Genomic DNA, 17,977 nt, shown 5'->3' on the forward strand with positions numbered 1-17,977 from the left:
TGAGGCAGACAAGCGCCAATGCCGGAAGGACGCTGCCGCCGCCCCTCCCGCACTAGATGTAGCCACCCACATGGGCAACATCTGTGATCGACCCTGCCAGTCCCGTATTGGTCTCTTTATCCACCTCAGAACTCACCAAAATAGGTGACATCCTTAATAACTCACATCATTGTATCATAAGCTGGATGATCGTCATACTCGATTCCGAGTGACAGCAAAGTAGTTGTAGTAATATGAATGATGCAATACGCGCTTGTCTTTTGCTCTCTTCCCAGGATGATTACCATCACCACAGTTTGAACTATTTTTCTGTGGCAAATGAAGGAAGTATGCCTTATGGCTTGAGAGAAGCTAACCAATCACAGTGCAGAGCATTATGGGCAAGTCCATTCTAAGAGTGGGGAAATAAACTCCAAAACTCACATGTCTGAGAGGAGGAGAGAGGCCTCAAAGGGATCTCTTGCTGACGGCAATTTCGTATGACCAAGTGCAGCGAGAATTTCAAACTATTTATGGGTTTGGACAAATGTTTCTTGCCCAGAAAGAGACTGGACTATCCAAAATCCAGACTTTTGAGGGTTTACTGTCTATGATGGCGCCTAAGGCTGTTGTTTGTTCAGTGAGGGTAAACAAAGTTGATTATTACAGAAGCCAAGTGGCCTCTTGTGGGTAGTGATGAGAAAAACCTTTATACAGATGGCAATACCTGTACAAGAATTCTTTTGAATTTCCCATGACACTAAGCATAAACTGACACCATAGGTGATAGTTATAGAATTACCAAACTGGTATACAGTATTAATATGCTCTTCCTATCACTGAATTCCACACCTCAGTCCTATGTTTACACATTGTGAAATCTAGATTCGGAGTGCATTGTGACATACTGTACACTTAGGTGAAATAGAGTAACCAACTTCATTTCAACAAAGTGTGTAAAGAGCTTCACCTAATGTTTTAGCTCCTCTTACCAAGAATGTACGGTAGTGCTTCATCGATTTAGTGTGGGGTGAATTGGGCAGCCTAGATATCTATACCTTTTGGTAGGTGTTAAATCTTGACATTTATTGAAGATCACTGCCATATTTTGTGAGAGACTGACTGCATTTTGAAATACAGTATGTGAATTGCATATGACTATTCTTCGAAGTTACCCATTAAATTGCTTGCGAGATTCAAAGTTCTTATTTCAGTAATGTTTTAGGAACTGGGAGTTAGTGTGTGTGTGTGCGCAAAGATTTTTATAATGTGTGTATGCCTAAAAATCAATGTCCTGTCAACTCAATGAAGCACAAAAATTCATGAGTTTTGGGGAGATATAAGCCCCCAACTGGCATCATCAAAAACACTGAAAATCACATTTCAATTCTTAAGGTTTTTGTGTTCCATTACTCATTGCTAGATATGTAGGAACCTCCATACACACACATTTGGCTAGTTTAGGGTTGCCATACCTGAACATTAAAAAAAGAGGACGCTCCGGAAGACATCCCCCGGCCCACACAGGCTAATATACAACATACATGGTATAGAAATCTTAAAAATAATAAAAAAAATTACCTTTGCTTAAGGCTGAACATCTTCATTCCCTTAGCTGCAGCCTTCTTCCTCCACTGTGTGTGTGACTTGATGTGCCCATGCATACTTTTCTGTAGATCGGATCTTTTTCAGTATTGGCTGATTTCTCTTAAGAAAGGTATAGAAGTCACTGCAAGATGTTTCTCGGAAGTTGTACTGTACAGCCTTTCATTGTTTCAACACTCAATTTGTTCCTTTCCTTTGTCCATTGACTTTGCATCAGTGAAAAAACTCGTTCTACATTTGCATTGTGAGATGATATAGCAAAGAAGAATTGTGCAATTCTTAGCAATTCTGAGTGGCATTCAATGTTCTTTGATTTTTCAAAGTATCTGGTCCACTTTTTATGTGTTGGAAGATTACTAAATTCATCACTGTTGTAATTTTCCACAAACTGCTTCAGGTTACTAACTTGGTCAAAAAACTTCACATCATCAACTTCTACCCCCTTATCAATCAAATATTTAACACACGGCTCCACACCAGTCCAGGTTGGTGTTTCACTCAAGGTTATCCACTTGAAACAAGAAAAATCTTCCATTGGCTTCATCCAATTCTCAATATACTCAAGGCATCTGTCGTATAGATTAACTATTTCAGCACAAAACTTGTTACACTCTTTCTCATTTCCTTCTGTGCATTTTTGAGCAATCAATCCTTTAACTTTCAATGACATAAAATTCTGACTCTTGCATTCTACAAGCATTTTATGAACAGATTCTAAATTTGTCAACACTTCTACAACAGAATTGCTTTCCCTTTCAATTACTTGAATGTGTGTGTGAAATACATTCATTAATGAGTGCATGTGCCAGAGGTAAATCTCACTCATTTCATTCACAAAGAATTTTTTAATTACTGTGGGTGGTTTGTCTTGTGATAGAAAGAAGGATTTCAAAGCAGGAAACATCTGTATTAGCCTGGCGATGCCAGGCAATAGTGACAGCCAGCAAGTCTTACTATGGGAGAGGAGCTTCCTGTATTCAACTTCAACAAAATCACAATACTCCTTGAGCTGCTCAGTTCGAACTGTGTAGATATGAAAATATTGATAAATTTTACAGATAATATTTTCAATATCAATATCCATTCTTTCTGCTGCATGATGGACACAGTTGTTTAAAATATGCGCTGGGCAACCCACTCCAATTAGTGATCTCTTTTGAAGCAATTTCTTCAAATTTGCAAACACATTATTACCGTCATCATTACGCCTGAGTCCTCCAAACATTGTATTGCAGTTGTCACCTGTGAATGCAACACATTTCTCAGAGAGATCATTTTTCTCCAGAGTTTCCTTTACATAATTAGCGATTGTGTCTGCAGTCTCATTAGGTGTGTTCTTTAACCGATCAGTTTTGACTGTAAACCACCATTCTTCTAGTCAAAGTACTGAATAATTACAGGAAATAGCTTTATTGAATTGTGATTACTTCCATCTGTAGCAATTCCACAATATGCTATCTCATTTTCTTCAAGATTTTTCAAGGCAGCATTAACAGAATGCGGTGCAAGCACAGAATTAACAATTGCTTCTGTTTTTGTTCGAGCACTAGAAAGCTTCCTTGCCACCTCAGAATCAGAGAAAGTCTTTTTAACCAAGGCAGATGAACAGATCATGGACGTGAAGCTATTGTGATGTTTAACAGTGTGAAATGTGTAAGTACCTTCTGCAGCAGTGACAGCATCTTCAGTTTTACTACCTGGTTTGACAAAAAAATCAGTCAGTTTCATCGATGAGCCCTCTCCTTGAACTGCTTTCTTGTGTTTGTCTGAGTTCACATGTGTTTGCAAATCATAAATACCTTTATTTGCCACAGAGACGTATGTTCCTGGTTTGCACACCAAACACTGCGCTTCCCATTCATCCCTGCCTCTCTTAAAACATGGGAGTTTGCTCTGCAACTCTACAGTGAATTTACATTTGCGTTTGGGCATTTTGCTCTGGAAAAGTACAACAAATCCTAAGCACTAGCTGTGGCAACAAGCGACAAACCCACAACAAAGACTAAGTTCAAACACTGTCACTGCAGGTTAAAGACTGGCCAACCACCGGTCACCGTCATAGTTGTCAACACACGTAAATAAAATAGCGAAAGTGGCTAGATTATGGTTGAAAATTGCTAAAATGGCTTTAATGCAGGACAAGAAAAACAAATGCTACAGTGTAAAAAAGCCGTAAGAAAAATATGGTATACGTTCAAAATTTAATTTATGGCTGTAATAGCACTAAATACAAAAATAAATTAAAATAATGCGCGTGGCTGAACAAGGAAAAGCAGTACATAGCACTACATGCTAGCCCAAAAACTGCTAGCAGCTAAGTTGACAACACTGTACAGGCGTCACGTGTACTACTTGTGCTACACGTGACTTATCAGCTGACGAAAACTGAACGAGATCCCTACAGTTTCCACCTCCCCTCTCTCTCTCGTCATTACAGTTTCATGTTTTTTTTTTCCGTGGAGAAAATGGTGGAAGCTGAAATTCTGGACTTTTGAAGAATTGTAAAAATTCCTTCCGGATGAAGATTTCGAGACCTAAATGGAGGGCATGTCCGGGAAAATACGGACGTATAGCAACCCAAGGCTAGTTAGAATACATACAGCTCTTGATCAGTAACAATTTGAATTTTTCCTTCCCTTTCTAACCCCCACACAGTGCTTGAGGTTATGAATCACCTACTGTATATACCCACTGGTTCCAAAAGAGTATCATGCCACTTTGAACCATTGATATGACCCCATTACAAATTTGCTTCCTGATTCAATTTATTATGTTGTGTATGTGATCTCAAATACATAAGTTGAACATTACCCTTCTCTCCTACAAATGGTAGTGACCATGTGAAGACGTCCATAAAGTTGGGTAGCCAGTATGGGTGAGGTGAACAGTTGAATTGCCGGATGTTCATCACATTGTTCTCGTATTTCAACACGGCAGCCTACAATGATAAAAGAATAATTAACCTTGCAGCCATTATATATAAGTATTCAAATATGTACAATACAATCTACCATAAAAAAAATTCATGGACAAATAATAAAAAAAAAAAAAAAAATTTTTAAATTGACTGCTGGGTCAATCCATTGTGAGGTTTGTTACATTTGGAGACAACTTATTCATGTATTCCCAGCTATATTAATAAAATAAAACTGCATAATCAGTTGGTTCTTATAGCATTATACAGTACAGTAAACCCTCGATTAACCGACCACATATGGGGGGAAAGGGCCGACGGATAATCCAAAAGGTCGGTTAATAGTACTTAAAGTCTACGGAAATAAAACATACATTTTCAAAGTACCTTTCCCTAACCTACCTCATTTAATTCCCTCTACCCGGTATTCATTTTTGTTCATTTGCCATTCATATATCAATAGAATTTGCTTTAAAACATTAACCACTTTAGTAAATAAATATGAACCAGCACAGAAACCGTGAATAAAAAATGGAAAAGTCAAAGAACATATGGCATCACAAAAATTGTGACTAAGTCCCAGGTTGCTGACCAGACTTTCTGCCTCATTTACACACAATTGCAGGGTCTCAATTGTTTCTCTTACTATTGACAACACAACATACATACAGGTACATTGTTTCTCACTCTTGATTTTTTTTTTTCATTTTTGCATTTCTTTATGGTTCTTTATTACTATTATTATTATTATTATTATCATTATTAATATTATTACATTATCGTCCCCCAGGCCCTGATGTGGGTCAGTGACCTGTGCCCGGGTGGGCTAATCCCCCAAAAAAAAAAAAAAAATTATGGGTTCGGGATCGACGGTTAATCCGAAAGTCGGTTAATCAAGGTTTTACTGTATTCCCAACACTTAAGAGTTATATTATGCTGTTAATCAGAATGTGCCTGTGTTATAACTTCATTTCATTTTTAATTTCCAAGTTACTAGGAGGGTCATTACCACTATGCTACCCATCTAGTTAATCCCACTTGTTCATTTTATTATCTTTGTGATTTGAGTGATTCAATCAAAGAGTGCTGCATATCAGTAGTAAGTCAATGAATAAGGTTCATGACCTTACCTGGCAAATTAGATTATTCATTGTAGTTTTGAAATAAGTGAGGAAAATATGACAGGTTCATTCAGTGCCGGATTTAGACCTGTGGAGGCCCATGGGCAGCCTCTTTGTGGAGGCCCCCCTCATTATAAGTACCCAAGAGGGTGGGGTGGCGAGTGAAGCGAGCCTAAACATCTGGGAGTTCCGGGGGACGCTGCAAGCCCCCCGGGAAAATTTTGAAATTTGAACACTTCTTTGGAGAATTTTGAAGCCATATGCAGTTATATTGAGAAATTTTTAATTAACTGTATATTTATTGTTAGTGTACAAATTCCCAACACACACACACACACAAAAGTGATAGATAAACATGAATTTTAAAGAAAGAAAATAAAAATAATCCAAATGAATAAACAAATAAATAAAATATTGTAATATGTGGAGGCCCCTGGGCAGCTGCCCACTTTGCCCACTCCTGAATCCGGCCCTGGGTTCGTTACAAGGAAACATGAGGGTCGTTACTGTGCAATTGCCATTTCTTTTACATTAATTTTAACTGGTAATACTACAACTTCTAAAAATACATTATAGCACAGTCTATAAAAGACAAAGCAATGAACAGAAAAAAGCAAAGAACAATATATAAGTACAGTACTGTAAAAAAGAAAGCAAACAATGAAGACAAGAAAAATTCTTTATTGTATAAACGTGTGACAATATTATAGTTATGATGAAAACTTATCACTTTGAAGACAGTTATATTTTAGCATTATTGTCACACACCTTTACAGCAAAGGTCTTTTTTCTTTAGTTTTAAGAAACTGCACACACAACATGATATAAATACTGTACAGTGGAAAAATTAAAAACTTGCATGAAGGTCACTACTACTGCAGCGGTAACGACGCCTCATGCGTCTTTGTGCGATAACAAAGCCCCAGAGAGAACATTCCCGGGTCACGTTAGTATGGTAATAGGATGGCAATTTATAAAATAAAATAAAATTAATAAGCTTTGAACAGTACAGTATTACCCGCTTTACACGGTTTCACTTTCCGCGATTTCTCATTTACGAGGTACCTTGCCAGAACCGGACTTTCACTTTCCACGGTGCATCTACGGTGCATCTACTCATATACGCGTGAAGTATAATTTTTTTATTTTTTTTATTTAGCTCATAAAATTCTTATAAGTTACTGGACCAGAATATAATTTACATTGCTGGAATTCTTACAATATGATGATCATTTTGAATATAAACATCATGGATTTTGCAATAGACATACAAATTTTAGATCTAATGTAATAATTTGGTTTACACAAAAAAAATATTTTATCTTTTGTGCAAAATATATGAAGTTTACATTCAAAATATTCCCTGACCTGCAAGGAATCCAGAAATGTCAATTATATTATCCTATCTTTAGTCTGAGGTATTATTTATTACTAAACGTTAAAATCTAGTGTTTTCACCCAACATTTCTCAGAGAGGTAGGAGCTAGTGAGCTAGGAAGAGGAGGGGATTTGAGTCCATTATTTGAATGGACATTAACTTGGCAACTGTATTTCTCTTAAATAGTAATTGTGTGAGCATACCATCATAAAATTTAGATGTTATTTTTACTACAACATAGGTATTGTGTCGGAAAAAGTGGAGTTTGGGGGTCGGGCCAGTCTCTATTGGAATTAATCCCATATGTTCTGTTGTTCACTTTACGCGGTTTTCACTTTCCATGGTACCCTGTGGGTTCAATTGACCGTGTAAAGGGGTACTACTGTACTGGGAAAATGCAAAAAAAAAAATGTAAGGTTCGTTACTTTGGAAATACAGGTTGTACCTCTCTAGTCCGGCAACCTCGGGACCTGACCAGTGCCGGACCATGGAAATTGCCGGACCATGGAAATTCACCCTTTTCCTGGATAGATAGTGACTTGTGCTTATGCCTGGAAGCACTAGCACCACTTTCTCTTCGTCATGGTCTCTTTGAAGACATATTGAAGGGTTAAATGTCATATAGTAGCTTCTCAAATTTCGCGAGTTTTTAATTCTTAACGTATTTTATTGGAACACACAAAAAAATAAAATAAAAATTTTGACGGCAGAAACTTGAATTTCGACGGGTTTGAACGGCCCGCCAACGTGCAGACGACGTGCATAATCGTGTAAACAGCATCATTTCTCTTATGTACAAAAGATTCATTATTGTTTATTACTGAATGTCTTTTTTATTGAATTAATGTTTATGTGTGCAAAATGAGCAATACAATTCATTAATAATACGTAGAATATTAAAACACACAAGGAAATGACACGGCATTGTTTTCGTTGATTACAAAACCAGTGACTGATTGGTTCTACATATAAAACTGAAGAAAATAAGACCTTGGTTGTAGCTGTAGTAAAATTAATATAGTTGTTTTAAGTAATGTTATTTAATGTTAATAAATGGAACAATAGAAGTAGCTAACGATAATGGTAAAGAAAAAGAGAGATCGCATATGTAAGTGAAAACATATCGTCATTACTTTACATAAGAATATGAAAGCAACACTTATTTACTGTTCATATATATTTTAATTAATGTTTCTGAATTTGTTTTTATTGAATTAATGTACGTGTGTGCAAAATTAACAATACAATTTATTAATAATACGTGGAATATTAGAGGAGACGAGACGGCTGCCGGCATTGTTTATGTTAAAGCTTACGAAACCAGTGACTGATTGGTTCTACATATAAAACTGAAGAAAATAAGACCCTGAGTTTAGCTGTAGTAAAATTAATGTAAAAAATGAATATGGTTGCTTGAAGTACCTGTAATGTTATTTAATGTTAATAAATGGAACAATATAAGTAGCTCACCATTAATGGTAAAAAAAAAAGTGAGACTGCTCGTATGTAAGTGCGCACATGTGAAAATATATCGTCATTACTCTACATAAGAATATGAAAGCAACACTTATTTACTGCTCATATATATTGAAGGGTTAAATGTTGTACTCTGTATAGACAAGCAGAGAGAGAGAGAGCAGCCGAACTGCCGGATGTAAACAAACCTTAATTTCCCGCGGCTTTTTTTTTTTTAAGGGGATTAGCCCACCCGGGCATAGGTCACTGACCCACATTGGGGCCTGAGGGGCAAAAATTTAATACTCCTGTAATAATAATAATTCAGATAAAAAAAAAAAAAAACACCTGCCTATCTACCTATTGGACAAACTAAAATCGTTCCGGACCACAGAATGCCGGACTAGAGAGGTACAACCTGTACTGTGTACACACATTTCAAGCACGTCAATAAAAAACTACACAAGATAATCAAACATTCTACCAGTGTTTACAATCTGACAAGATTCTTGTTATTCTGTATCATTTTAAAAAAGCCTCGACCAATAGATATTTTGGTAAATGATGATGGTAAATGGTCTATTTTAGGAAGTTTTGTTTCTTCTGTTACATGATGTGAAAATTTTAATTATAGCTGTTTTTGTGGCCGTGTTAGTTTCATTCTTTTCTGATTTGTAAAATTCAATGTTTTAGATTTCCCAACACATACAGTAACTTATCAATTTTGGTGGATTTTCAGTTTTGGCTCTCCGACTGACATTTTCATGGACTGACCCTTTTTGAGGTACAAAGAAGCCAATACTGTAGTGTACAGGGGGTCCCCGGGTTATGAATGGGTTCTGTTCCTGAGGACGTTCGAAAGTTGCATTCGTACGCAAGGCGGAACACATGCTCTATTGATACTGTTCTTACAAAACAATGTTTAAAATCCCACAATATCACAGCCTACGTCCTTATATAGTTTTAAATTCAATTAATTTAAGACAAAAGAAAAAACAATGACAAAATACAGTAAATGAAAGTAAAAAAAATAAGTCATCAGGTAAATACAATACAGTACTGTAAATTTAAAGTTTTACCCCTTTTGTATTGGCCGGTGTCCGCAAGTCAGATGTTCGTAAGTAAGGAGCCTCCTGCATATGAATCTCAGGATTCTTGATGAAAAGTGAGTTAAAACAATTTGACCCTGGTATAACTCCTCTTATTATGGCACCCTGAGTAGAACATTTGGGGTCCTCATATGTGTATGTATGCAAAAGTGGATAAATGAGTATGCATAGATGAGTACAGGTACACTATACAGTACACATTGATAAAACCACATGGGAAAAGAGAAACACTGGCGCATCTTAGCTTTCATCTCTATTCAAGACATCTTCAGAGGATTAGTAGATTGTTAAACACTGGAAGGTACAGGTTAAGGAAACTTTGATTGTTAATTTTCAGGGCAAAATTTAAATAAATGTAGATTTAGGTTTATAAGCATAATGTTTGTGTATATATGTACTATATTTCTTGTAGATCCACACAGGAAAAGGTAAACACTGGAGCACCTTAGCTTTTGTCTATATTCAAGACATCTTCAGAGGCAACTTCAATTGTATACAAATTTTGTTTGAGGAAACGCAATTGTTAAATATCTGTAATATTAAGAAAGGTAGGTGGTATGGTTTACAAATGATAGGAAATAAGTACAGGGAGTAGCTAGTTTGCTTTAGTCTTTTTAATTCCTGTGTAAGCCGTTACTTTATATCTGTGATAATACTGCACAGTGTTCCATATTTTTTTGGCTTGTTTTTCACTATTTTATATTAGTTTTGTATTTGTAATAGTAACACAAGATTCGTCATTATAGCCACACATCCCCAAGCCCTCTCTCAACCACTCCAGGCTGAGTTGTGAGCTATGTAATGATTATTTTCAACTCATTATTTCTGGGAGACAATATATATATATGTATGTATGTATGTATGTATGTATGTATGTATGTATGTATGTATGTATGTATGTATGTATGTATGTATGTATGTATGTATGTATGTATGTATGTATGTATGTATGTATATATATATATATATATATATATATATATATATATATATATATATATATATATATATATATATATATATATATATATATATATATATATATATATATATATATATATATGTGTGTGTGTGGTTTTTTTTTACATGCACACTCAGTCTTACATACAGTGCAAAAAATAAACAACTAAAATAACAAAAATAATTATCATAAAATCAAAAACATAAAAGTTAATAAACTTTGTGTGTTAAAAGAGTGCGCTGAGCAGGGAGGAGTAGTGAGGGATCTCGGCTGTTGTGTCGTCTCATGTATGTAGTGAAATGGACAAATTTCATTGTCCAAGAGCCACATAGTAACACAGGTACAGCTTTTTTTCTTATTTATTGATATTATTTTCTATATATTCCTCACATTTACTGGTATACATTACAGATTTAAAAAAAAATATTTATATACGTATATAGCTATTGGGAGGGTCATACATATGCATGTGCATCTTATAGTCCATAAAATACAGTACAGTAAGTCCCCGCTTAATGTCGTGGTTCCGTTCCTGAAAACCGCGATGTTAATGGAACAAAATTATCGGAATCAATTTCCCCATGAGAAATAGATAAAATACGGGAGTTACGTTCCCCAGCCTCCCTTTGCCCCATAAAATACATTACATATACAGAAATTCAATGGCATTTTTATTGAAAATAATATACAGTATATATATATATATATATATATATATATATATAAATCATTTTGTATTGTACTCACTGATGGACAGAGGTGGTGGAATGAGTGTGTGGTGGTGGGTTGTGGAGCGAAGGAGGAGGGCGGGAGAGGAGGAGGAGGTGGAGGGTGGCGAGTCATTGAGACCCGGTGGGTGGCTCCTCCTCCCGGTTTAAAACCTCCATTTTCGTAGCCCATCAATTAGCACTTGATGGGCGCTTGGAAGCCATTTCGAATGGTTAGAGTACAGTATTAAGAGCAAAAACACTTAAACACACACGAACGCTGTTGTAGCTTAACAAAGACTGGCGACGCTTGGGGACGCTCTGCGGGTGAGAGCGCAGCACGCCAAGATGAGAGGGTGAAAACGTTATACTGAATCAGCGGGACGTTATCCAAATCATGGGTATCTAAAGAATAGTGGCGTTAAAACGAAACGTTATTGGAAACAATGTTAAGCGAGGACTTACTGTAGTTTTCTTCACATAGAATCTCTTTCTCCTTCCATGTGAAGTAAAAAACAGCACACTTTCAACATTGTGTGTCACCAAATATAAATGTAACTTAAATGAGCAGTGACTTGGTAATCAATGTCCTTGTTGTGGCTACTTATGTACAATTGAATAAGTAGGCTGTTGACTTTGTTTATTTTTACAATATATATATTTAGCCCATTACCTGAATGAGGACAGTCATATCAAACATGGGGCGGTCAATAGGTTTGGCCCTTCCAGGGTAGAACAAACACAAGTTTTTAATGCTTAGACAGTAAAGTTCATTATTTGGGCATTTGTTTCACTTAATTTGATTAATGTAATACAACTGAATATTCCTGAATGGGGGCTTTATACTATGACATCTGAGAAAATTGGAGTATCCTAACATGCATAACAAAGTTTCACAGAAAGGAAAATCCTTCAATGCATGTTGGGTGTACAGCTTCATAACAAGGTGGACCAAGGAGTTTGGAGTGTGGGTGTAAGGAACCTTTAGGATGAACCCAGTCTGGGGGCTAGAGCCTTGAAGATGACTCCTGGTCAAGATGCCTTCAGATATCACAGATAAAGCAACTGTAGCTATTTGGCATTATACATGGAAGTGTTCTGGCCCTCATCTATGAACATTTGAGGATGTCTAAGGTTTCTGCAAGATGGTTTCCTTGAAACCTGCTTTCAGAATAAGCTGAAGGAAGCTTTATTAGGTGCAATATGGGAAACAGCTGGAAGAATTCTATAAGACTGGCATTTATGAGTTTGAAAGAAAAGTGGAGTACAGTACATGCACTGAATCAGGGATAACTACAGAACTGATATATATAAAATGTGATTTGTGGTTCTGACTTTTTATCAAAGAATACCCACTTTATAAAAGTTTTTGACAGCCCCTCAAATACACATGTATTTAGATTTTTGACCACTCTTCCCCTTCTGTTTATTTTCAACTAAAATAAATCCTAAGGTTTCATTTCTCTTTTTACAGTGAACTACTTTTTCTCACACAAACAATTATTCTCAACTCTACTGTAGTACTACTTTTGTCTTAGTACTGTCTTGGTGCGGAAAAAATACAAACTCTAGATAAAACACAAATTTCAAATGAATGACTTGTGTTGGTTTCAAAATATGAACACCCACTCACCTTGTTGTTGTACACATCCAGGTAGTTAGGAGCAGAGAATATTGTGATAAGAGAGGGAAAACCTGTTGTTTGGCTCTTGCGATACATACGATACCTGCAAGAGTAAAGCCTCTGTCACTTAACAGACTTCTTTGAAAACATTAAAATACACTTCATAACAACATACTGTACATACAATCAACTTTATTGTAGGAAATATTTCAGCAGCGAAAGTTTTTTGTTTTCATGTGTTAATCTGAAATACAAAACCAAGAACCTCAAGATAAGTTTTTGTTTTTTACCCAATTTATATTAAAGTCACAAGTACTGTACACAATTTTTAGTATTAATAAAATGGGGTTGTGATAATTTTCTATTGGTTCATTTGGTTTGAAATAAAAATATACATTTCAATAACAAATACCTATTTTTCAGAAAATTGCAAAATTGTAGTACTATACAGTACATAAAAAAAGTATCTGCCAGGATGGGTTCGACTTCCAAAATGCTACATGCAACTTATGATGTCCCGGGAGTGTTGGTATGCATGGCTCTGTGGCATACTGATCCTACTACATTTGGTAACTGAACATCATATTAATTATAAGTACAGTACACTGAAATAAATGGGTAGGGTACGATTCAGCGCCGCGAATTCAGCGCCGCGAATTCAGCGCCAGCCCATTTCAGTCCCAGACTATTCAGCGCCGAGACCTTTCAGCGCCTGTGCGTTCTGTTCAACATCTCTGTGGGAAACAATTGTTGTCTTCTCCCAGTTCCTCTCCGGTATGGACGACCAACCTAACCTAACCTAACCTAACCTAACCTAACCTAACCTAACCTAACCACGTTAATGAAAGACAGATAGCTTCTGAGTTGAACGGAAGGCACAGGCGCTGAAAGGTCTCGGCGCTGAATAGTCTGGCGCTGAAATGGGCTGGCGCTGAAACGGCGGCGCTGAAACGGCGGCGCTGAATTGGCGGCGCTGAACTGGGCCATCCCCGAAATAAATACACATTGCATTATTTAAGTTAAATTATATACCAAAATAAATGCTTGTCCCAATATTTGTCATCTGTGGTCTCAATGTTTCACACAGTGAGTGTGGACAGATAATTTTTGAGATACCCCTGTAGTGTACATATGATCCAAAGTTTTGAGAGTGAACACTGTTGATATCCGAAAACCTATGGGTACAATGGACTTATGAACAATGTTTCAGTTACAAAGAAATCACATTTTGGCACAGAATATTAATTTGTACAACAAATGGCCACACTTGAACTTACTCATGAAACTGCTTCTGTGGCCATGAATAAAAATTGCACAAAAGTAAACATGAAAATACAATCCTTGGCAATTTAAGTTCACTGATTTTATTGTCCAATTTATTCTACTTCCTCAATTTTCCAAATTATACAGTATTCTAATTCTCAATAGAATATATAAAATAAAGGTAATTTTAGTTCTAAATGAAATGCGGTACAGTACTGCATACAGTATATTAAAATTATCAGTATAAAAGAATACTACTCCTGTCTCCTGTGTAGGGACAGAGAGAGCTAAAATACTTTCTATTCCTCATAGTTTACACAAAGAACTAACTTGATGTCCCCACCCTAATCCTTCCTTTTTTTTTAAATATTCCTGATAACAGAACTGTACACAGTTATAAAGGCTAGAAACAAGACCAAACTCAATACTGTATCGGTCTTATTTTGTGCGCTTACATCTTTTTGATAATGACTACAAGGAGGAGGAGGAGGAGTTTACCAGACCCAAATTTCCATATAGGTTAAGGGGGATATGTTAAGCTCCCAGCTGGTTACATGCTCCCTTTTCAAAGTTTAGGCATTTCACTAGGGAAAAAAATAAAATATAACACAATACAGTAATTTAAAAACCTAAACATGTGCTGAATCACTTTAGTATGACTTATTATATTTGCAACCTTATAAATACAGGGCCTCTTTTGCAAGACTAAAATTACTATACACAGATTTACTTTTATTAAAAATTAAAATTCCGTACTGTACAGTATTGGCTCATGAACATAAAAAATGTTTGACTAACTAAAATATTTGATTATTATAAGTGAATGAGAAATGTGCAGAGGTGGTTGGTAGTGAAGTAATGTTCCTTCATTACCGAGCTCAAACAACTTTTTAAAGTAAATATGTTACTCGAGAGTAACCTTTTTCTAGGTACTTTTACTTGAGTTACATTTCAGATAACTATCAGTACAGTACAGTACAGTAATTCATTACCTTTTTAATGGGTAACTCATTACCTTTGTACTTTATTCTGGTCACCTACCTAAGCAGTGGGTGCGATAGTTCCCAGGCAATTAGAACTCGGTGAAAGCATAACATGTTTCTAGCCAATCAAAACTCAACTGCATTCCCAGCCCCAAGACTTACAATAAGTTTAGGTTTAAGTGAGAGGTATGTGCAATGAAAAATAAACTGCATACGCATAAAATGATGGGGTTATATTTTTCGTTATGTACCTGCTATAAAATTTTTGGCGTTTAATATTGTTTACGCAAACACAGTAATGCTTCGAATCATTTGATATACCGGTACACCAAGTTTGTTGTTATTATTATTATACAGTATAGTACAGGCTGTGTGAAGCAGCCTGGAGAATCAGTATTTTTTTGTTTGTTGCAGTGATATTTTTACTTTTAATTTGAAGTAACATTATGAAAGAGTACTCTAAATAATTACATCTTTTTCACAGTAACTGTACTTTTGCTCAAGAAACTTTTTCCAGTACTTTGTCCACCACTTGCAATGTTAAATTAGCACATATGTTCCACAGAATTTGCAAACACCTGTATTGGAGAACACAATCCTTAAGAATGTGGTCATAAATTAGCATGTATTGTACAGCAATACAACTTTAATTGACAACATGAAATAATGCCAAGAAAATTACATAGGTCTTTCTACTGTGTGCTTGCCAAATCGATTAAAGATAACAAGCATAATAATACAGCATTAAGCGAATGTCATTGCTGACAGCATAACATTTACAAATGAAAGACAAAAAATACTACTCTTTGCAGATTGCCAAGAGGTTTTGGACAAAACATATCCTAGCTAGTGATATAAATGTACAGTATATGGTGTTTAACCCTTAAGCCCCGGGTTTGGGTGCTGCTGGCAGTAAATCCCCCATGGGGATAAATCAAGAAAAATTGAGCTTTTCCAAACATAATTAAACAGTGGCGGGAATAGGCGGACGTTCTGAAACGTCACCCGGGACCTCAGGGTTAACTCCAGTACTGTATCTTAACCAGTTGCAAAGTTACAGGGCAAATACAAGCAACTGTAGTACAACAAAGACAAGATGGGCATGGCATTTGTGAAAATATTGTACCTAAATTAAAAAAAATATACCATACTCCACACCAACATACAGTACAAGAAAACACAAGCCTTACCCTGCATCTTGAGCTTCGTGGGCTCTAATTATGGACAGAAGATTATTGTGTTGCAAGAAGTCACAGCAGGCTGCATAGCTGAGGAAGAAACCACACATTAAAATTACCAGTACAATATGTACCTTACAACTTGCTCTATATTATCACATTAGAGGATGACATATAACACCAATTTTTTATGCCTAAAATAATATACCCAGTACCAACATGTCATGGGTAGACTTCATGGTCCAAGGGTAAATTAGCCTCAACAATTAGCATATTTGAAATAATGAACAAGTTACAAACACTGCCATTGCCACTTTCCATTTGCTTTGCCACTGGGAATTTTCTGTCAAAAAAAAATGTAAAGTGATACCTGTTATTTTGCTGCCTCCTTTTAGTACATCGAAATCTATGGTTATAAATTTTGCTATGGATTTCTTTGTATGACAACGAAAAAGTATTACAGTGAACCCTCACTTTACGCGGTCAATTAAACCCACGGCGGCCCGCGTAAAGTGAGAAACGCGTAAAGTGAACAACATAACATATGGGATTAATTGAAATAGAGACCGGGCCGACCCCCAAACTCCACTTTTTCAGACACAATACCTACATTGTAGTAAAAATAACTTCTTAATTTTATGATGGTATGCACAATTAATAATTAAGAGAAATATCAATCATATAAGGTTTTTTAACACTTACATTAGTAGAAAAGATGGCTGTGCACACGGGGATGGGGGGTTGGTTCCGAGGCAGAGGGCAGATTATTGGCCCTCACCTGTGTCACTTGTATCAATTGTATCACTATCCACTACAGAGGCTTGCAGGGCCTCTTTGTCAAACCCCTCAAAGTCCATATAAGTCCATATCCTCACTATCATTATCACTATCACTGACTTGGGCCGGCTGTGGTGGGTGAAGAACTCGGTAATGTTTTGATGACTGGGCGACCTTGTGCGCACCGTGCTCGCACCGCTCTCCGCGTAAAAGGGTACACACACCGCGGAAAGTGAGCATTCCGTGTTCGGCTGGGTACCGCCTAAACGTTATAACGCGTAAAGTGGGACCGCGTAAAGCGAGGGTTGACTGTATGTATATATAATATATATATATATATAAAAAAATATATATATATATATATATATATATATATATATATATATATATATATATATATATATATATATATATATATATATATATATATATATATATATATATATATATATATATATATATATATATATATATATATATATATATATATATATATATATATATATATATATATATATATATATATATATATATATACAGACAGACAGACAGACACAGACAGACAGACAGACAGACAGACAGACAGACAGACATACATGCTGATAACCACAAGGAAAGAAGAAAACACGAAGTTCCCAAGCGCTTTCGTGTAACTCACATCTTCACCCCTGAAGATGTGAATTACACGAAAGCGCTTGGGAACTTCGTGTTTTCTTCTTTCCTTGTGGTTATCAGCATATACCTAGATCCGTTCCAGAAGGTCGTTTGTTAACCGGAACCATTGTTTCAATGGGTTTTTGGGTAATTGGTTCCAGCTCACCGAAAATTGCCTAAATTCAACAAAAATGGTAGAAAAGTTCATTTACTTTGAGGTGTGTAAGTAGAAGGCTCCTGGATGATGATGATGATGATGGGAATTAGAA

The 17,977-nt window shown here is 36.1% G+C and overlaps 1 protein-coding gene across 5 annotated transcripts in view; it reads right to left on the reverse strand.

Annotated features, from left to right (window-relative positions):
* Window positions 1-17,977, reverse strand: part of LOC121868893 (serine/threonine-protein phosphatase 2B catalytic subunit 2-like) — a 303,013-nt gene that overhangs the window by 32,977 nt on the left and 252,059 nt on the right. For all 5 annotated transcript variants that reach the window (XM_042369915.1, XM_042369897.1, XM_042369907.1 and 2 more), the window contains exons 8-10: window positions 16,290-16,367; window positions 12,863-12,956; window positions 4,396-4,522 (exon numbers count right to left, since the gene is read on the reverse strand). In XM_042369915.1, coding sequence (XP_042225849.1) covers window positions 4,396-4,522; window positions 12,863-12,956; window positions 16,290-16,367 — 299 coding nt within the window. The remainder of the gene's footprint in view (window positions 1-4,395; window positions 4,523-12,862; window positions 12,957-16,289; window positions 16,368-17,977) is intronic.

This window comes from Homarus americanus, unplaced genomic scaffold, assembly GCF_018991925.1.
Source record: "Homarus americanus isolate GMGI-L3 unplaced genomic scaffold, GMGI_Hamer_2.0 scaffold32583, whole genome shotgun sequence".
Lineage (NCBI taxonomy): Eukaryota > Metazoa > Arthropoda > Malacostraca > Decapoda > Nephropidae > Homarus > Homarus americanus.